This window comes from Sapajus apella, unplaced genomic scaffold (genome assembly GCF_009761245.1).
Source record: "Sapajus apella isolate SASKATOON/1434 unplaced genomic scaffold, GSC_monkey_1.0 scaffold52, whole genome shotgun sequence".
Lineage (NCBI taxonomy): Eukaryota > Metazoa > Chordata > Mammalia > Primates > Cebidae > Sapajus > Sapajus apella.
The window spans coordinates 10,840,409-10,861,065 of record NW_022436992.1 but is presented as its reverse complement, the minus strand read 5'-3'; the positions used below and the strand labels follow the sequence as shown (position 1 = coordinate 10,861,065).

The window sequence follows — 20,657 nt, the reverse complement described above, 5'->3', positions numbered from 1 at the left end:
CAAAAAAAAAAAAAAAAATTAGCTGCATGTGGTGGCAGGCACCTGTAATTCAAGCTACTTGGGAGGCTGAGGCAAGAGAGTCACTTGAACCCAGGAGGAGGAAGTTGCAGTGAGCTGAAATTGTACCATTGCACTCCAGCCTGGGCGACAAGAGCGAGATTTGGTCTCAAAAAAAAAAAAAAAAAAAAGTAGGCGGTGGGGTTGTGGGGGGGTTGAGTGGGGAGAGAACAGCAGAAAGCAATGCTTATTATGAAGCTCAACAGGATCCTTCACCTTCTCACCTTCACGCAGTTTTACTGATTTATTGATTCTTCACCTGTCAGAGCCTTATCTACCAGCAACTTAACTAATCCCTCCCAACCCTACACATGCTCGCCTACAAACAGCTTGATCAAAGTCTGTGAGCCAAAAGCAGAAACCATGCAGCAAGGGGGTGGGAATATGCTGTCCAAACAGGTTAGTCAACAAGGTTTTCACCAGCAATAGCAAGCTGGTGCTTAAAAACTCAAGACAAATGTCGAAACCACGTAAGAGCTTCTCCTTTTTCTTTTGGAACCAGGCAGATAGAGGCCTCCTACCTGTGACATAAATACTATTTTCCCCTGACCAACAGAAGAACATGGGGCTAAAGGACAAATATTTAGGATAATTAATGCAGCTCACATTAATTTGGCTCTTTATCTTTTTTCTTTTTATAATTGCCTCCTTTATTTCAGCTCTCTTCTACTTTCTCATATAGTCAAAAGCACTACCAATTGAGTCAGCTTATTAAGTAACTCTTTTTAACATTTATTTTTATTTATTTATTTGCTTTTTTTTTTTTTTTTTTGAGAAGGAGTCTCCTACTGTTGCCCAGGTTGGAGTGTGAACTGACGCCATCTCAGTTCACTACAATCTCTGCTTCCTGGGTTCAAGTGATTCTCCTGCCTCAGCCTCCTGAGTAGCTTGGATTATAGGTGGGTGCTACCACACCTGGATAATTTTTTTTTTTTTTGGGCAGTCATCTTTGACTAAATTTTTTTATTTTTAGTAGAGACGGGGTTTCGCCATGTTGGTCAGGCTGGTCTTGAACTCCTGACCTCGTGATCTGTCCACCTCGGCATCCCAAAGTGCTGGGATTACAGGCGTGAGCCACCGCACCCGGCCTACATTCATTTTTTACTTTATTTTTTTAGTTATCCAGGGCTATAGGCACATGCCACCATGCCTATAATCCCAGCATTCTGAGAAGCCAAGATGAGAGGATCATTTGAGCCAAGAGTTTGAGACCAGTCTGGGCAACAAACTGCGACCGTCTCTACATAAAATTTTCTTTTTTATCTTTTTTCTTTCTTTTCAAGTGTCTTACATTGGAATCCACATAAAATTTTTAAAAATTAGCTAGGCATGGTAGTGCACATGGTAGTCCCCATTGCTCAGGAGGCTCTGGTGAGAGGATTTCTGGAGCCCAGGAGTTTAAGGCTGGAGTGAACTATAATCACATCGCTACACTTCAGCCTGGACAACAAAGTGAGACCCTGTCTCTAAAATACATATATATATGTATTTAAAGTAAAACTTATTAATGTAGTAGTGCTGGGTTTCTCACCATATAGTAAAGACAAAGTTCCATTAAAAGAAACTTTATAGATGTCCAAATTATGTTTGTATATTAGAATATTTTTTAGCTATGTATAGAAGCTCACACTTACATTCCCAGATAATCAGGAGGCTAAGGTAAGGATCAGCCTGAGCAACACAGCAAGAACCTATCTCTTAAACAAAACAAAACAAAACAAAACAAAACAAAAAAAGAACTAGGCCTGGTGGTACCTAGCTACTCAGAAGGCTGAGGTAGGAAGACTGCTTAAACCCATAAGTTCTATGATTGCACCACTGCACTTCAGCCTGGGGGACACAGCAAGATGCTGTCTCAAAAAAAAAAAGAGTATTATGTGGACGCAGGGGCTCACACCTGTAATCTCAGCACATTGGGAGGCTGAGGTGGGCGGATCACAAGGTTAGGAGCTCGAGATCATCTGGCCGACATGGTGAAAACTTGTCTCTACTAAAATGCAAAAAATTAGCCAGGTGTGGTGGTGCATGCCTGTAGTCTAGCTACTCAGGAGGCTGAGGAAGGGGAATCACTTGAACCCAGGCATCGGAGGTTGCAGTGAGCCGAGATCACGCCATTGCACTCCAGCTTGGTGACAGAGCAAGACTCCGTCTAAAAAAAAAAAACAAACGTATTTTTTTTAAAGTTCATTATTTCTAGTGGCTCACACATGTAATTCCAGCACTTTGGGAGGCCAAGATAGGTGGCTCACTTGAGGCCAGGACTTTGAGACCAGCCTGGCCAACATGGTGAAACCCTGTCTCTGCTAAAAATACAAAACTTAGCTAGGTATGGTGATACACACCTGTAATCCCAGCTACTTGGGAGCCTGAGGCAGGAGAATCACTTGAACCCAGGAGGTGGAGGTTGCAGTGAGCTGAGATCATGCCACTGAACTCCATCCTGGGTGATAGTGTGAGACTCTGTCTCAAAAAAAAGCCACCACTCCTGGTTAATTTTTGTATTTTTTTTTAAGTAGACAAAATTCCACCATGTTGGCCAATTGAACTCTTGACCTCAACTGATCTGCCTGCCTCCGCCTCCCAAAGTTTTTTTTTTTTCTCTTGGGATGGAGTCTCACTCTGTTGCCCAGGCTGGAGTGCAGTGGCATGATCTCAGCTCACTGCAACCTCCACCTCCTGAGTTCAAGCGATTCTCCTGCCTCAGCTTCCAGAGTAGCTATGACTACAGGTGCCCACCACCACACCCAGCTAATTTTTATATTAGTAGAGATGAGGTTTCAACATGTTGGCCAGACTGGTCTCGAACTCCTGACCTCAAGTGATCTGCCTGCCTCAGCCTCCCAAAGTGCTGGAATTACAGGTGTGAGCCACTGCACCCAGCTGACAGATTACATTTTCAGTGTGTAGCTAGTCAAGCATGGTTGTGGGGTGGGGGAGCAGGCAGTGTGTAGGATTTAAACGTAACAATATATAACAATGAGCACTCACTATGATTTATATTTTGTGTGAGTAGTTTATCTACATTACCTCATTTAGTCCTCACAGAATTCCCATCATATGGGTTCTAATATAATCCCTGCTTTATAGATGAGGAAAGCAAGGGTTAGAAAAGTAACTTGCTCAAGGTCAAGTAGTTGGTGGGTAACAGAGCAAGTATTTGAACTAGAGATGTCTGACTCCAGAAGTGTGCTTCTGAATTGGCAAGTATATCTTTTTTTTTTTTTTTAAATGAGACAGAGTCTTACTCGATCACCCAGGCTGGAATACAGTGGTGCAATCTCAGCTCACTGCGGCCTCCACCTCTGGGTTCATGTGATTCTTGTGCCTCAGCTCCAGAGTAGCTGGATTTACAGGCGCACACCACTACACCTAGCTAATTTTTTTTTTTATTTTTAGTAGAGATGGGTGATATAGTTTGGCTCTGTGTCCCCACTCAAATCTCATCTTGTAACTCCCATAATTCCCATATGTTGTGGCAGGGACCTGATAGGACGTAATTGGATCATGGGGGCTGGTCTTTCCCGTGCTGCTCTTATGATAGTAAATAAGTCTCACAAGATCTGATGGTTTTAAAAATAGGCATTTCCCTGCACAAGTTCTCTGTTTGCCTGTTGCCATCCATGTAAGATGTGACTTGCTCCTCCTTGCCTCTCGCCATATTTATGAGGCATCCCCAGGCATGCAGAACTGTAAGTTCATTAAACCTCTTTTTCCCCAGTCCCAGGTATGTCTTTATCAACAGCATGAAAACGCACTAATACAATGGGGTTTCACCATGTTGACCAGGCTGGAGTGTACCTTTCTCTGTAATCACGTGGCAAGTGGAGTGAGCTTTAAATATAGTATGGGGAAGCTCCTTATAAAGCAGATAAAGTAGGACATTCAGTCTTTTCCCATTTGGGGTTTCATTTTCACGACATCCCTTTGAGGATAAGGGAAATACTAATATTAGAGATCATATGGCTTGCCCAGAGGCACACAGTAAGCCACTAGTAGAGGAAGATCAGAACTCAGGTCTTTGATTCCTAATTCAGTGTTGTTTCTAATTTTCCCCCAAAGAATGATAAATCTACAAAATTCTGAAAGACAAGGAGTGAGAGAAATTCAAATGCTTAACAGTAGATCCATGGGAAGGTCTGACTTGGGTCCCATCCAGACTCTAAGGGCTCTGAAGGGAATCTTACCACGTGGCTCCCATCCATTAGCTTCTGTGGTCAGAGCCTGGAGAATGCCATGGTTCTTCAACTCTGAGATCTGTAGGGGCAGCTGACCTTTAGCGTGAGGATGGAATCCACATAACCCCCATATACACAAACGCTTCCCATCCACTGTACTGAAGGCCAATCCACATACTCACGTATACACAAACAGTTCCCATCCATGTACTGAATGTCCTTGACACTGGAGGCCAAAAGGATCTAGTGTGCCCTGATGGGTTGACTGAAGTCAGTTTTAATTTTTTTACTTTTTATTTATTTTTTGAGATGCTCTGAAAATTTTTAATTTTTTAACTTTTTAGTTATTTATGTTTTGAGACTCTCTGAAAACAGAGAGTCTTACTCTACTGCCCAGGCTGGAGTGCAGTGGCCCAATCTTGGCTCACTGCAACCTCCACCTCCTGGCTCAAGTGATCTCCCACCTCAGCCTCCTGAGTAGCTGAGACTACAGGTGTGCACCACCACACACAGCTAATTTTTGTATTTTTAGTAAAGATGGGGTTTCACTATGTTGGCCAGGCTGGTCTTGAACTCCTGACCTCAAGTGATCCGGATGCCTAAGCCTCTCAAAGTGCTGAGATTGCAGGCATGAGCTACCATGCCTAGCCTTGAAGTCAATTTTAAATTGAGGTATCTGGAAAACTTCAACTATGATGTGGAAGTTGGGTGATGTTGGGGACAAGTGTATGTCCACCTTGAACGTAAACAAACAAAAATTCATACACTCATTTCAGACTATGGTGTGTCTTTGGTATTCCCTCTGCATTTTATAGCCTGCTTCATTATAGCAATTATCTTACTAAATAGAAGTTATTTTGCATGTTTGTATCCATACACCCTCCCCTCAAGTGTGAGCTCCTGAAAGCTACGGTCTATGCCACCCTTGTGTCCCAGTGCCTAGCATAGTTCTGGCACCACACAGTAGCACACAACAAAAGCCCTGGCAGAAGGTACAAAGGTGTGGGTGATACATACAGGGATTCCTCTGAAAGCCAGAACACTCTTGTCCTTGTCATATGATGGAGAATACTCAGTAGACACTCGTTCACCCTGTAAAACAGTTAAGGGTCAATCTCCCAGGCACATATTAATTCCCCAAAGATAATAGTTTAAATGTTGCACCTTTTTTAAGTTCAGGGGAGCATATGCAGGTTTGTTACATAGGTAAACTTGTGTCACGGGGGTTTGTTATACAGGTTATTTCATTAGCTAGGTATTAGGCCTACTACCCATTAGTTATTTTTCCTGATCCTCTCTCTCTTCCCACCCTCCACCCTCCACCAGGCCCTAGTGTGTGTTGTTTTCTTCTATGTGTCCAGGTGTTCTCATCATTTAGCTTCTACTTATAAATGAGGACATGTGGATTTCTGTTCTGTGTTTGTTTGCTAAAGATAATGGCCTTCACTTCCATCCATGTCCCTGCAAAGGTAAATGCCGCACCTTTTCTAGTACCACAAAAAAAAAAAAAAAAAAAAAAAAAAAGATGAACTCCAGAGATGTCAACTATAATGAATACTGTAAAGGAAAACTTCTGTTTAATCTGGTCCTAAGAACTGCAAAAAAGCTTAGTTAATGTTATCTCAAAAATTTTATACTGATTTCCTGGCTCTTTAAAAGTCTAGGGGTTCTGAGTAAGTGAAGTTTAATGAAGCAGTTTCCTATGGCCTTTCTGCACAGCCAAACCTATCCCGACAGAGATTAAAAACAAACAAACAAAATGACCAAAATGCTCGACCAATTGTTTGTAACTCATTTCACAGATTCAGAGCTAATTTTCCAATGTGTTTAAAATCCTAAATATCACCAGGTGAGGTGGTTCACAGCTAAAATCCCAGCACTTTGGGAAGCTGAGGCAGGACTGCTTGAGCCCAGGAGTTCAAGACCAGCCTGGGCAACATGGGGAGACCCTGTCTCTACTGTTTAAAAAAAAAAAAAAAAAAATCATTAAAAAAAAAAAAAAAGAAAAACCAGCTGAGTGCAGTGGCTCACACCTGTAATCCCAGCACTTTGGAAGACCAAGGCAGGTGGATGTCTGGAGCCTGAGAGCAGCCTGGCCAACATGGTGAAATCCCATCTGTACTAAAAAATATAAAAATTAGCTGGGTGTAGTGGCGCATGCCTATAATCCCAGCTTCTCAGGTGGTTGAGACACGAGAATCACTTCAACCTGGGAGGTGGAAATTGCCATGAGTCAAGACTACGCCGCTGCACTCCAGCCTGGGCAACAGAGTGAGACCGTCTCAAAACAAAACAAAACAACACAGAACAAAAAAACAAAAAAACTCAACCCACTGGAAACATTAGACAAAGGATATAGATGGTTTACACAAAACAAAACCCAAATGGTGTTTTTGTTTGTTCCTTTGTTTTTTTCAGAGTCTTGTTCTGTTGCCCAGCCTGGGGTATAATGGCACGATCATGGCTTACTCATCTTCTTAGCTCAAGCGATCCTCCCACCTCAGCCTTCCAAGTAGCTGGGACCACAGGTGCATACCACCATACCCATGTAGCCATGGGGTCTACATATGGCTGCCCAGGCTGGGCTCAAATTCCTGGTTCAAGCAATCCTCCTACCTTGGCCTCCTAAAGTGCTGGGATTTCAGAAACGAGCCATCATGCACAATCACAAATTGTTTTTTTTTTCTTTTTGAGACAGAGTCTTGCTCTGTTGCCAGGCACCAGGCTGGAGTGCAGTGGTACAATCTCGGCTCACTGCAACCTCCGACTCCCAGGTTCCAGCAATTCTCCTGCCTCAGCCTCTCAAGTAGCTGGGACTACAGGCATTCGCCACCACGCCCAGCTAATTTTTGTATTTTAGTAGAGACAGGGTTTCACCATGTTGGCCAGGATGGTCTCGATCTCCTGACCTCGTGATCCTCCCGCCTCGGCCTCCCAAAGTGCTGGGATTACAGGCGTGAGCCACCGCGCCTGGCCCACAAATTGGTTTGAAACATATGAACAAATGCTCAACCTCACTCATTTAAAAAAAAATAAAAAGTCGGCAGAGCACGGTGGCTCATGCCTATAATCCCAGCACTTTGGGAGGCTGAGGTGGGTGGATCACCTGAGGTCAGGACTTCAGGAGCACCTGGCCAACATGGTGAAACCCCGTCTCTACTAAAAATACAAAAAATTAGCTGGGTGTGGTAGTGTATGCCTGTAATCCCAGCTACTCGGGAGGCTGAGGCAGGAGAACTGCTTAAGTCTGGAAGGCAGTGGTTTAAACTGAGACTATTCCACTGCACTCCAGCCTGGGCAACAGAGCAAGACTCCGTATCAAAAAAAAAAAAAAGGCTGATAACACGTACGTTGGCTAACACACTGCTGAGTAAACTGTTACCACCTCTATAGCTTGACGGTACCTAATCATGTATGTTTTGTATTTGTGGGGCCTGATACTGCATTCTAGTAATTTATCTAACAGATATATTCATCCATGTGCAAAATGACATGTTTACATTTACAGTGTGATTCATTGTCACACTGTTTATAATAGCAAAAGGCTAGAAAAACCTAAATGTTCACTAATAGGCTGATTACATAAATAAAAGCACGTTCACTCAGTGAGATACTATATAGTCATAAAGACAAATGAGAAAGTGCTTTACAGGCAATATGGGACAATCTTCATGATGTATTAAGTGAAAAAGCAAAGGACCGAGTCTATACACTATTTTACCATTTTATTTTTTAAAAGTACATAAGCACATTTGCTTATCTTTGCAGAGACCATTTTCAGAGTTATACCCAAGGAAGGAGTAGCTTTGTCTCCAGCAGAAAAACTGGGGGACAAGGGTGGAAGGCAGTTTCTTCACAATACATATGTCCTTCTGCACTTTTTGGATTTTGAGCCATGTGAATGTATTATGCAAGGCCCTGGAATCCCAGATCATCCTGTTACTCTAATCCTTCTGCTTTTTTTCCCCCCTCCAACTAATGCTCGTTAAACACAGCTTTCATTTCTTCACGTTCCAGATGCAAGAATGGAGGCCAAAACACCCCACAGCAGCCCAAATTTCCTGGTAATGGACCTCAAGATGCCAAGAATTATTATTTCCCACTGTAATCCAATGAACACACCTGCTGCAGTTCCTCTCCTTACTTTCATCCCGATTCATGTAGTTTTCCTCCAGAATACACCTCCACCTTTGTCTCTGATCAAGATAAGTTCCACCTACTCAAGACAACCTACCTTATTAGCTGGGGCTACAATGCTGTCTCATGCCTCTAAGTCCAACAGCCCTTGTATGCAGAACAAGTTCTTCTGCAAAAGTCCTGTATATAAGGACCTTCTCTTATATTTCTTTTTTCTTTTTTTACTTTTGAGATGAAGTCTCACTCTGTCACCCAGGCTGGAGTGCAGTGGTATAATCTCAGCTCACTGCAACCTCCACCTCCTGGGTTCAAGCAATTCATCTGCCTTAGCTTCTGGAGTAGCTGAGACTACAGGTGCCCGCCACTACGCCCAACTAATTTTGTATTTTTAGTAAAGACAGGGTTTCATCACGTTAGCTAGGCTGGTCTTGAACTCCCAACCTCAGGTGATCTGCCCACCTCGGCCTCCCAAAGTGCTGGGATTACAGGCATGAGCCACCACGCCTGGCCTCTTATATTTCTTTTGTATGTTTCACATCCACTGGCACAGTACTAAGCATAAAATATTTGTCTCGAATTTTTGTTGAAATTTTCTCTCTAAAATATTTGGCGATTCATTGTGCTGAACAGCCTCCTGCAGGGGTCTGTGTACCTGAGATTCATTTCATCCTTCCTTTCCTTCTCCATTTCAGTTCCCTCCAGTGTCCAAAGACTTCCTTCTTTGGAACAGTTCACATCTTACTACAGTGAAGAAAATCCTTCCAGAGACCCAAAGAAAAGGCTTTGTCCCAGTCGGGCCACTGAATCCCACAGCCTCCGGTGGGCAAGGTAGTGTGTGAAAGGTAAGGCATGTAGGGTTAGCTGCCTGGCTCATACAAAGACCTATCACATTGAACTGAGCCCTGAGAATGATCAGGCCAAAGCAGGCATTTTACAGGGAAGAGGCTAGCAAGGTAAATGATCCAAATTAATGACATACAGATTTCTTGGGTGATTCCTCATTGAAATTCTCTCCACTACCCAAGCAAAAAGAAAAAAATCTCATTACTCACTTAGAAAACAGGCTATCAGGAAAAGCAACTGACCCTGAGGTGAATCAAAACTCCTTCTTACAGAACAAAGAGAACTATAATGAGGGTTTCTAAATTTTTCCAAAGCCTCACATTCTCTTAATGTATTCTTACTATACTTAATGATGTATCTCAAACCAACACCATCTTTCCCAAGTAAGAATGCATGCTTACCTGTCCATCTCTTAATTCTTCCTCATTATGGAAAGAGCAAGATTTTTCATTCATGACTCAAAATCATTTGTTTGTGTGAGCTTTGTCCCAGAAAGGATTTTAATAAGGACTGCGATCAGAAGCCATGTGGAGAGCCAGAGATCCATTTGCTCTACCTTCGCCTTCCTTCTTGGCAGTCACTCAGACCAAGAGTAAGAAAATAGTCCCTTTGTGCCATCCTGAGCGTGTAGGAGGTTTCTGTGAGTTTTGAAAGTAGTAGTCCCCCGAGGTCTTTGTAGCCTCAGCCCTGCCCAAAAGAAAAACTGAAAAAGAAAACTGGTTTCATCATTCAGTTATGCCTGTTGACAAAATTTAAGCAGCTGTGAATTTATTCTGAAAGAACAAGTTGTCTCAGCCAAATGCTCTTGCTACCCATGCCACAGGATGGAAAAAAGGGGATCACACAGGGGACTGTGGGCTGGATTCTGTGTCCAAAAGGCAGCAGCACCACTAGAAGGAATGGAGTCTGTTTCTGACAATGGAGTTACTAGGATCTGGGTCAGCTTATCAAAGGGGTGAGGCTAAAGGTGGCACTTTGGTGGGTGGTCTTAGCTGAAGTGCTCAGGCTTTGTTTAGGCCTCAGACACAGGTTGGGTTTGGGGCTTATAATACTAGACCTGGTTCCAATGATGGTAGAAATTCAAAATGCAACACAATGTTCTAACCTTTCTCAGTTATTACCAATACTGTACATGTGGCAGCTGCCTAGCCAGTTTGGGCAACTCTAAGCCTCTTTTTTTTGGAGACAGAGTCTTGTTCTGTTGCTCAAGCTGGAGTGCAGTGGCACGATCTTGGCTCATTGCAATCTCCGCCTCCTGGATTCAAGTAATTCTCTTGCCTCAGTCTCCTGAGTAGCTAGGGACTTACAGGCGCGTACCACCATGCCCAGTTAATTTTTTTATTGTATTTTTAGTAGAGATGGGGTTTCACCATGTTGGCCAGAATGGTCTCAATCTTCTGACCTTGGCTTCCCAAAGTGCTAGGATAACGGGCGTGAGCCACGGCCAACTCTAAGTCTTTCATCTGACATTGCTTGCCTCAGGAAAAGGGCTGGACAAGGCTCATACCTCATCATGGGGGAACTGGACATCCTGGATGTCTGTCACATCAAAAATTGTACCTAAGTGGGCAAATGGCCCACATACAACTGACAATCATAGTTCACAGGCTGAGGTGACTAAAGAAGGAAGGTGGCCTCTCTGAGGTCAGCCCTCCACTGTGGTAATGATCTTGATTCCATAAGAACTGGCTGCTGGTAACAAGCCGGAATCTCTGTAAGGATGCTTTGATTGTTAACACTGAGAGGAAGAACACCTCCTGGCTCTTGGTCTGGACATGAGGCTCACTGTAATCCTGAGGGCAGGGTAGTCAGTGCCCCGTTAGTCTTGGCACCTCAGGAACTAAACTGCTCTCACTGTGGCCTGCGGGGCCTCAGCATCTGCCCCCCCTTTCCTTTTCCTCCACCATAGCCTCCATGGCAGTCTCTGACAAAACACACATTGGCCAACCTTGGCAAGGAGACAGGCAGGTATGGTAATAGCAATCTCAGGGTGGCTCTTTTGTTGCTGTGTAGGAAATGAACCAAGCAGCATGGAAGCACGGACCAGCTTTCCACACCTGGCTGGAGCACTGCTGGGCCTTCAGTAGAGACAGTTGCTATCTGTATCAGAGAAGAAAAGAGCAACATCTCTGTAAAACAAGCAAGTACTCAAAGGCAGCTCCTGATAGTTGGATCTAAGGAAATGGCCTTCCTATAAAATGGATCCTTCTCAAATTAAGTATTCATCATGCACCTACTTTAGGCAAGGAGGGCGTAGGATTCAACTGTTTGCTGGAGCTTAGACTCTCTGCACAGGAATTTAAATTAGAACGGCCCGTCGCTGACCACTTCCCCAGGCTTGTCCCTGGGCAGCTCCCTGTTCCCCAGGTTCCCCAGAGATGAGGTGTGACAGGGGACCCGCCACAGACGACCCCCGTCCCAGTCGGGCGCCCAGGACAAAACTATGGGCCACTTTGAGAGGACAGAGCCAGGCGCTCAGCGGCTGTGATGCGCAGATAACAGAGATCTCAATTCATGAAGACAGCCAGTCAGACGGGCTGTGCGGACTTCGGACAGAAACTTTCGCATTGCTTGGAGACGTAAGAGAAGGAAAGCAATTGAACATCTCAGGGCGGCGAGTCCAGGGCAGAGCCAGGACCGGAACCCAGGTCTCCTGTCTCCCAGCCGGGATTCTCTCTCAGTCCTACAACTTTCGGCCTTGTCTCGCCCCATAGGGATCATTTCCACCCGATATTCTCCCTCCCTCCTCAGGTCGGCTGCTAGCCCGACGCGTTCCTACCGTTAACCGAGCTTTCCAAACTGGGATGCCGCAGCCGCTGCTGGGCCTCATCCGCTCATGCGCACAGCCTCTCCCGTGCGGACTCCCCTGGCTCCGAGAACTACGTTTTTCAGTAGGCAATGGAAACGCCCCGCTGCAAAATAAGTACGGAGAGCCGAAAGGATCAATCGGCGCCGGAGAGTTGGCTACTCGCTGGCTGGCTAATCAGTGCTCAAAGCTGCCTCCGCCTCCGGACTGGAAAGCGAACTAGCCGGGGCGGAGCCACAGCCCTGAGACGCTGAGCGCAGACACACCTGGCCTATTTCCACGACTCGACGCCTACGACATGTGGCTTCTGCTGGTGCTGCTCCTGGCCGTGCTGCTGCTGGCCGGTCTCTGCAAAGTTTACTTGGGACTGTTCCCTGGCAGCTCCCCGAATCCCTTCTTCGAGGATGTCAAACGGCCACCAGCACCCCTGGTGACTGACAAGGAGGCCAGGAAAAAGGTTCTCAAACAAGGTAGCGCGAGGTACCCTGGGGTCGGGGGGTGTGCTTCAGGTATTCTCATAGATTTGTGTTCTCATTTTGACAAGGCAGCCGCTGCCAGACCTGGGCCTCAGTTTCCCCATATGTAAAGTACTGGGAGGGCTTCCTTGCAGTGGAGGAGCCCCGCTTTACTGTCCGGCACTGTCAGTAGCCTTTGCCCTAGCAGGCAGGCCCCGGAATAGTGATAGTAGGCCCAAGGTCGCGGGCACTGTCCTCGGTGTGCAAAGTCTTGGCAGCCCCACCCCACCCCCGCCACTTGTAATCTCCGAGGCTCACGGAACAGACAAGAGACCTTTCCTCCACTTGGCTCCAGGACCTTAACTCTTTCACCTACCCTCCCATGCGAGCTCAGGGGTGTGGGGGAGCAGCACAGAAATGTGTCCCAAGCTGCTTAGGAAATTGCGTTTTGCCTGTCAGGTGACTTAACAGGCTTTGTATGGTCCCAACTCATAGGATTGAATGCTAGTTCTGAAACTTTGGCAGATGTTCAACAGAGTGCCTCAGGCCCAGAGCCTGCTCTCCACTCTCATATTTAAAACATATTTTGTGGTTGCTTCCAGGGCTTAAAGAGTCCTGCTGCTTAAAAAAAATAATGGATCGCCTGTTTGATCTGCAGAGGCCCTCTCACTTGTAAATTTTAGAATTCTGCGTGTCATGTCTTGCCCTACAGGCGGAGACAGTACTGTTCTAAGTGGAAGGACTAATCATCTGGACTTCTGAGAACTGAGTTTTAGCCTGGACTCTGTCACTAATTCACTGCATGACCATTAGCACCTACCTGGGCTGGTCTAAAAATGAGATGACTAGTTTAACTGCTTTTCAGACAAGGTTGTGATCTATTAGTGGGTTATGAAATCAATTTAGTGAGTTGCAACTAGCATTATTTATTTATTGAAACAGAGTCTCGCTCTGTTGCCCATGCTGGAGTGCAGTGGTGCAATCTAACTGTAACCTCCTCCTCCCCAGTTCAATTCTCCTGCCTCAGCCTCACTAGTAACTGGGATTACAGGTAACTGCCACCAAGCCCGGCTAATTTTTTTTATTTTTAGTAGAGATGGGGTGTTGCCATGTTGGTCTCCAACTCCTGACCTCGGGCAATCAGCCTGCCTCCACCTCCTAAAGTGATGGGATTACAGGCGTGAGCCGCCACACTCGGCCTGAAATGTATTTTTTACTATTGATCTCTCTAAAAACTTAAAAAAAAAAAAAAAAAAAAAAAAGTTTGTCAAGTTCTCTTGTATCTTGAAACATTCTAGAGATCTCAGTTCTTTTCCAATGATTGTTAAAGAATAGATTTTGTGTTGGAAGTACCCACATAGCACCAGTGGCTATTCAGTTTTGTTGTGTGGTTTTTTGTCTTTTTTTTTTTTTTTTTTTTTTTTGAGACGGAGTTTCGCTCTTGTTACCCAGGCTGGCGCGATCTCGGCTCACCGCAACCTCCGCCTCCCGGGTTCAGGCAATTCTCCTGCCTCAGCCTCCTGAGTAGCTGGGATTACAGGCACGCGCCACCATGCCCAGCTAATTTTTTGTAGTTTTAGTGGAGACGGGGTTTCACCACGTTGACCAGGATGGTCTCGATCTCTTGACCTCGTGATCCACCCGCCTCAGCCTCCCAAAGTGCTGGGATTACAGGCGTGAGCCACTGCGCCTGGCCTTGTCTTTTTTTTTTAAACAGAGTCTTGCTCTGTTGCCCAGGCTGGAATGCAATAGTGCAATCTCTGCTCACTGCAACCTCTGCCTGCTGGGTTTAAGCAATTCTCCTGCCTTAGCCTCCCGAGTAGCTGGGACTACACACGCACACAACCGTGCCCGGCTAATTTTTTTGTATTTTTAGTAGAAACAGGATTTCACGATGCTGGCCAGGCTGGTCTCAAACTCCTGAACTCGTGATCCCTGCCACCTCGGCTTCACAAAGTGCTGGGATTATAGGCATGAACCACCGCCCCTGGCCTTGCTGTGTAGTTTTTTCTTCCGCGAAGGTGCTGCCTCCCTCAGCACTGCCCCCAGACCTTCCCTATGGGAGGGGCTGGTGCTGTGATTTCTCAGAGCTACAGCCTCTGAACAATTCTGTCCTGCCCAAGACTTTCCATCAGGACCTGGAAGAGCCACCATAAGACCCATCTGCTCCACTGTTACTTGCAGACCCTGCATCTTCCAAAGAAACCCAGCTTTTGGGCTAGGCATGGTAGCTCACACCTCTAATTCCAGCACTTTGGGAGCCCAAGGTGGGCGGATCACTTGAGGCCAGTAGTTCAAGACCAGACTGGGCAACATAGCAAGACTTCGTCTCTACAAAAAATAAAATAAATTAGGCATTGTGGAATGCACCTGTAGTCCCAGCTATTCAGAAGCTAGAGGCAGGAGGATTGCTTGAGGCCAGGAGTTCAAGGCTGCAGTGAGCTGTGATCACACCACTGTACTTCAGCCTGGGCCAGAGCAAGACCCTGTCTCAAAAAACGAAACAAACAAATAAAAAATACCAAAATCTGCCTGGCTGGTTCTGCGTATTCCCAGGTAAAACGTTTGAAACATGTTAGTCAAGAGGTCCATGCCAACTTCTCTAGAGGTTTCTTGCACTGTACAAGCTAGAGAAGTCTTCTTTGGTTTCCCTATCTTTGCTATTTCCCTGCCCCTGCCTGAGAAACCCACCCTTTGGCCCTTTTGCTGTAGCTTTTTCAACCAGCCAAGTGCCGGAGAAGCTGGATGTGGTGGTAATTGGCAGTGGCTTTGGGGGCTTGGCTGCAGCTGCAATTCTGGCTAAAGCTGGCAAGCGAGTCCTGGTGCTGGAACAACATACCAAGGCAGGAGGCTGCTGTCATACCTTTGGAGAGAAAGGCCTTGAGTTTGACACAGGTAAGGCTTATGTGGAAAAGGTTTGGGAGCATGGCTATATGTTGGGAGCAGAGCTGGGATTACAGACTTGAGCCACCGTGCCCGGCCTCTGGGCACTTTTCTTATCTGACAGTACAGCTACCAGGAGGTGAACCGGGCAGGGATCTGGTGGTTTCTGCTGTGACACCTCCCTATAGACAGGGTGGGCAGCTTGCTCTGGGCATGGGCTTGGCCAGGCCAGGCCAGATAACCTCTTCCACCTTACTTCCTCAGCCACCTTTTCAGGGCTCAGTCCCTGTATCTGTTTACCACCTTGTTTTTCATCTCCCAACAGGAATCCATTACATTGGGCGCATGGAGGAGGGCAGCACTAGCCGTTTTATCTTGGACCAGATCACTGAAGGGCAGCTGGACTGGGCTCCCCTGTCCTCTCCTTTTGACATCATAGTACTGGAAGGGCCCAATGGCCCAAAGGAGTACCCTATGTATAGTGGAGAGAAAGCCTACATTCAGGGCCTCAAGGAGAAGTTTCCACAGGAGGAAGCTATCATTGACAAGTATATAAAGCTGGTTAAGGTAACGTGGACATGCTGAGGACCCAGAGGTTATTCCCGGCAAGGCTGACTTTCTTCATTACTAGTGGAGTCTCTGGGGGTGGAGAGTGCAAAGGAGGATGCAGGAAGGGAGGAAGGGTCATATCTGTTCTCAGCTCAGCCTTCACCCGAGTCCACCCAGAAGCCTGTTTCTCTCTCTTTGGAGCCTTGGCTCCACGGCTGCTGCTGTCACCCTGGCCTCTGGGAATGCCCTGCTCTCCTCCCTGACTAGGCTGGCTTCCATGATATCAGATCACTGCTCCTTTTTACTTCATCTGAGACCAGATTGGGATTTTTGAAAAGGAGTTTGAGCTGGAAAATAAAAAGCAAAAAAGGACTCATCTGAGTGTAGGATGGGAAAAATTCACACAGTATAGATTTTTCTAAAAATCCAAATTCAACAAAGTTCAGTCAGGGGTAAGTATTGCTGGATGCTCAGGCTGGTCCAGGCTATCGGGATAGCAATTCTGTCCCAGCAGTCCCAGGAGTGAGGCCTGTACTCGTTCCTTGTTCTCTCTAGGTGGCCTCCAGTAGAGTCCCTCATGCCATCCTGTTGAAATTCCTCCCATTGCCCGTGGTTCGGCTCCTCGACAAGTGTGGGCTGCTGACTCGTTTCTCTCCATTCCTTCACGCATCCACCCAGAGCCTGGCTGAGGTCCTGCAACAGCTGGGGGCCTCCTCGGAGCTCCAGGCAGTGCTCAGCTACATCTTCCCCACTTACGGTGGGTACTGACCATGGGCTCTGGGCAGCTTCTGGAGGAGGAAGGGCTGCCCTTTTGCCTCCAAATCTTTCTTCTCGACCCTGCCTGGCTGACTGATATGGGGCAGTATAAACCCCAGGCCCTCTGGAGCTTGTGAATAAGTCTGGCCACCTGCTGAACTCCTTGGTAAAAATTCTCTTGATCCATGCCCTGGTTGATTTCTCAGTTCAACCAACACTGTCCTCCCTGCTCTTGGCAGCATGGTACTTTGCAGGGAGGATATTCCTACTGGCCCTAAGATCTCTAAGGAACCCATGTCCGGATGGAAATGTCTCTTCTGGCTGCCTTGGACCCTGGGGGACATGTGGATCCTCGGATAGACTGGGCTGTGTGTTATCTCACAGAACTCCATGTTCCTTTCTGAATGGTGCTGGTGCCTGCTCCTGCCTGCTCACCACCCTTCCTTCCTTCTGCAGGTGTCACCCCCAGCCACACGACCTTTTCCATGCACGCCCTACTGGTTGACCACTACTTAAAAGGAGGCTTTTATCCCCGAGGGGGTTCCAGTGAAATTGCCTTCCATACCATTCCTGTGATTCAGCGGGCTGGGGGTGCTGTCCTTACAAAGGCCACTGTGCAGAGCATATTACTGGACTCAGCTGGGAAAGCCTGTGGTGAGAGCCCTGCCCTACCCTACCCTACCCTGCCCTTCTGGGTCCCTGGGTTGGTGTGGGCAAGACCTGGGGTCTTTTTGAGACTAGAAGGAGTAGGAGAACTGACTTCTTCATGGGGGCTAAAGGTGAGAATCTGTTCCAGAGCAGGGTCCAGGGATAGTGATTACTTCAAAACTAAAAAAGAAGCAGGAAAAATAAAAGATTGGCCAGGCATGGTGGCTCATGCCTGTAATCCCAGCACTTTGGGAAGTTGAGATCGGAGGATCACTTGAGCTCAGGAATTTGAGACCAGCCTGGAGAACATGGTTAAACCTCATCTCTTTAAAAAAAGAAGTTAAAAAAGAAAGATAAGGAATCGCATGGTCCCCCAAAAACAGTATTTATTTATTTGATTTTATCTTTTGAGATGGAGTTACACTCCTTTTCTTTTTTTTTTTTTTTTTGAGACAGAGTTTCACTCTTGTCACCCAGGCTGGAGTGCAATGCTGCGATCTTGGCTCACGGCAACCTCCACCCCCTGGGTTCAATTAATTCTCCTGCCTTAGCCTCCCGAATAACTGGGATTACAGGTGCCCACTACCACACCTGGCTCATTTTTGTATTTTTAGTAGAGACAGCGTTTCACCATGTTGGCCAGGCTGGTCTGAACTCCTGACTTCAAGTGATCCACCCGCCTTGGCCTTCCAAAGTGCTGGGATTACAGGTGTGAAACACTACGCCTGGCTTGAGATGGAGTTTCACTCCTGTTGCCCAGGTTGGAGTGCAATGGCACAATCTCTGCTCATTGCAACCTCCACCTGTCGGGTTCAAGCAGTTCTCCTGCCTCAGCCTCCCGAGTAGCTGGGATTACAGGCATGCGCCACCACACCTGGCTAATTTTTGGTATCTAGTAGAGATGGGGTGTCATCATGTTGGTCAGGCTGGTCTCAAACTCCTGACCTCAGGTGATCCACTCACCTTGGCCTCCCAAAGTGCTGAGATGATAGGTGTGAGCCATTGCACCCAGCTTTTTAGTCATTTATTTAATAGATAAAATTATTTACCCAGTAATCTATGATTGTCTTCTTGAGTGTAGATACTGTGTCTTTTTTAACTTTATATATAAATCTTAGCACATATTAGAGGCTCAATAAATGCTTGTTCCGTGGTGGATTGAATGAATGAGTAACCTTGGATTCCACAGGGCAGTATGGAGGCCAGCAAGGTTCCCTCCCCTCTATCTGTGGCTCAGGTTGATGCTGTAACCTGCATAGGGACTCAGAATCCCAGTATGAATGAACTCTTGGAAGATAGGGTCTGTGCAAGGACTCTATTAAACAGAATAGGCCCTCCATCACTAGTGGGTGCTTAAAGAAGCCAAGGAAGCAGACAAAAAGAGGCCTGGGAAAAACTGGGCTGGTGTAGACATGCATTTATCAGAGAAACCTTTCAAGGAGGTGGTAAGTGGGAGGCTGAGTGCAAAATAAAAATCAGGGAGAAAAGGCCATCAGTGATCTCAGAGAATCCATTTGTAGAGAAGACTGATAAGGTACCGGGTAGCAAGAGAGAGGCGGCTATCAGTTGGGAAAGGTTTTCTCTGATGTCCGTGAACAAGTTCTCTTCAAGCTGAAAGGGGTCCAGGAAGCAAGGTAGGTTTATCAGCGGAGTTAAATACAATCCAGATATATCTGTTTGTTTTTCAAGTGCTAGGTAATAAAAGATTAAGGTAAAAGAGGCTGAGTGCAGTGGCTCATGTCTGTAATCCCAGCACTTTGGGAGGCCAAGGCAGGCAGATCACCTGAGGTCAGGAGTTTGAGACCAGCCTGGCCACCATGGTGAAACCCTGTCTTTACTAAAAATACAAAAATTAGCCAGGCATGGTGGTGGGTACCTGTAATCTCAGCTTCTTTAGAGACTGAGGCAGAAGAATTGCTTGAACCCAGGAGGCAGAGGTTGCAGTGAGCTGAGATCACACCATTGCACTCCAGCCTGGGCAACAGAGTGAGGCTTCGTCTCAAAAAAACCCCAGCATTTATTTACATGCCACCTGGAGGCATGTGCTAAGAATGGAGGTAACAGACAGCACGGTGGAACATAGGAAACTTCCGGGAGGCACAGGTATTAGAGCTGAGTAATAAAAGGTGAGATGAAGCTAGCAAGCAGATGAGGTTGGAGAATATTCCAGAAAGGAGAAGCAGCACACAAAGGCATGGAGATATGAAAACAGTATTTTCAGGCATCCAGAAGTATTATGTTGAATAATAAACTCTCGTTTTGTAGGTAAGAAATGGTTGACTCTCAGCTGTTTGATATTGGTTCTACCTAATAGTTTAGTGGGAGTTTAGTGAGAGTGACCAGAGATCGATGGAGCTGGACACACAGAAGGGACCATATTGCACAGGCTGCTATAAGATTTTGGAGGTTCTTTTATCCAGGATGAGGTATCATTGCAGGGTTTTATTTTTATTTTATTCATTCATTCATTTTTTTTTTTTTTTTAAGAAACATAGTCTTGCTCTGTTGCCCAGGCTAGTGTGCAGTAGTGTCATCATAGCTCATAGTAGCCTTTAACTCCTGGGCTGAAGCCATCCCTCCGACTGAGGAGGTAGGACTATAGGTGTGCACAACCCCATATAGCTTAATTAAAAAACATATATATATATTTTTGTAGAGACAGGGTCTCATTATGTTGCCAAGGCTGGTCTTGAATTCCTGGACTCAAGCAACCTTCTGACCTGGGACTCCCAAACAGCTGGGAGTACGGGCATGAGCCACTGTGTCCAGCCCCATTTGGAGGGTTTTAAAAAATATTTGGAAACAACTCTGGCAGCAGAGAAAAGGGCCTGGATTTCCAGTGGAAGGGCTCTTTAGCCCTTGAGCTTTGTCTGGTATTTGGCTCAAACAGAGTGTGCGCGCGTAGACACACACACACACACACACACACACACACACACACACACACACACACGTGTGCAGAGCTAGGGAAAGGAAGCCCAAACAAAGCAGCTGTAGGATAGTCTGAAAGCACTTGAACATATCACTCACTTTGCAGTTTCCCAGGGGCCTGCCCTGCCTGGGCCTAGGTAGCCGGACTCCAAGGTTTGAGAAAATGGGTGTAGGCAGCGAGAGATCCTTCCTCTGCGCCCTGGAGCTCACAGACCCTCAGCCAAGCTCTTGTGCCTGCAGGTGTCAGTGTGAAGAAGGGGCATGAGCTGGTGAACATCTATTGCCCCATTGTGGTCTCCAACGCAGGACTGTTCAACACCTATGAGCACCTATTGCCGGAGAACGCCCGCTGTCTGCCAGGTAAAAGGTGGGTCTGCACTGTCCCTCTTTTTTTTTTTTTTTTTTTTTTTTTTTTTG

The 20,657-nt window shown here is 46.3% G+C and overlaps 2 protein-coding genes across 10 annotated transcripts in view; one reads left to right on the top strand and one right to left on the bottom strand.

Annotated features, from left to right (window-relative positions):
• Positions 1–12,146, bottom strand: part of ELMOD3 (ELMO domain containing 3) — a 30,844-nt gene extending 18,698 nt beyond the window's left edge. For 2 of the 9 annotated variants that reach the window (XM_032243506.1, XM_032243505.1), the window contains exons 1-5: positions 11,992–12,077; positions 11,450–11,499; positions 11,161–11,312; positions 5,250–5,324; positions 4,242–4,311 (exon numbers count right to left, since the gene is read on the bottom strand). In XM_032243506.1, coding sequence (XP_032099397.1) covers positions 4,242–4,311; positions 5,250–5,324; positions 11,161–11,244 — 229 coding nt within the window. In that variant the 5' untranslated portion in view covers positions 11,245–11,312; positions 11,450–11,499; positions 11,992–12,077. Of the gene's footprint in view, positions 1–1,691; positions 1,724–4,241; positions 4,312–5,249; positions 5,325–9,613; positions 9,916–11,160; positions 11,313–11,449; positions 11,500–11,991 lie in introns of those variants that run through there. The other 7 variants (XM_032243498.1, XM_032243503.1, XM_032243501.1 and 4 more) reach the window with 6 other exon arrangements.
• A 24-nt stretch (positions 12,147–12,170) lies between these two features.
• The window catches only part of RETSAT (retinol saturase), an 11,685-nt gene continuing 3,198 nt past the window's right edge, over positions 12,171–20,657 (top strand). The window contains exons 1-6 of the mRNA XM_032243497.1: positions 12,171–12,488; positions 15,186–15,368; positions 15,682–15,923; positions 16,461–16,662; positions 17,118–17,315; positions 20,481–20,600. Coding sequence (XP_032099388.1) covers positions 12,317–12,488; positions 15,186–15,368; positions 15,682–15,923; positions 16,461–16,662; positions 17,118–17,315; positions 20,481–20,600 — 1,117 coding nt within the window. The 5' untranslated portion in view covers positions 12,171–12,316. The remainder of the gene's footprint in view (positions 12,489–15,185; positions 15,369–15,681; positions 15,924–16,460; positions 16,663–17,117; positions 17,316–20,480; positions 20,601–20,657) is intronic.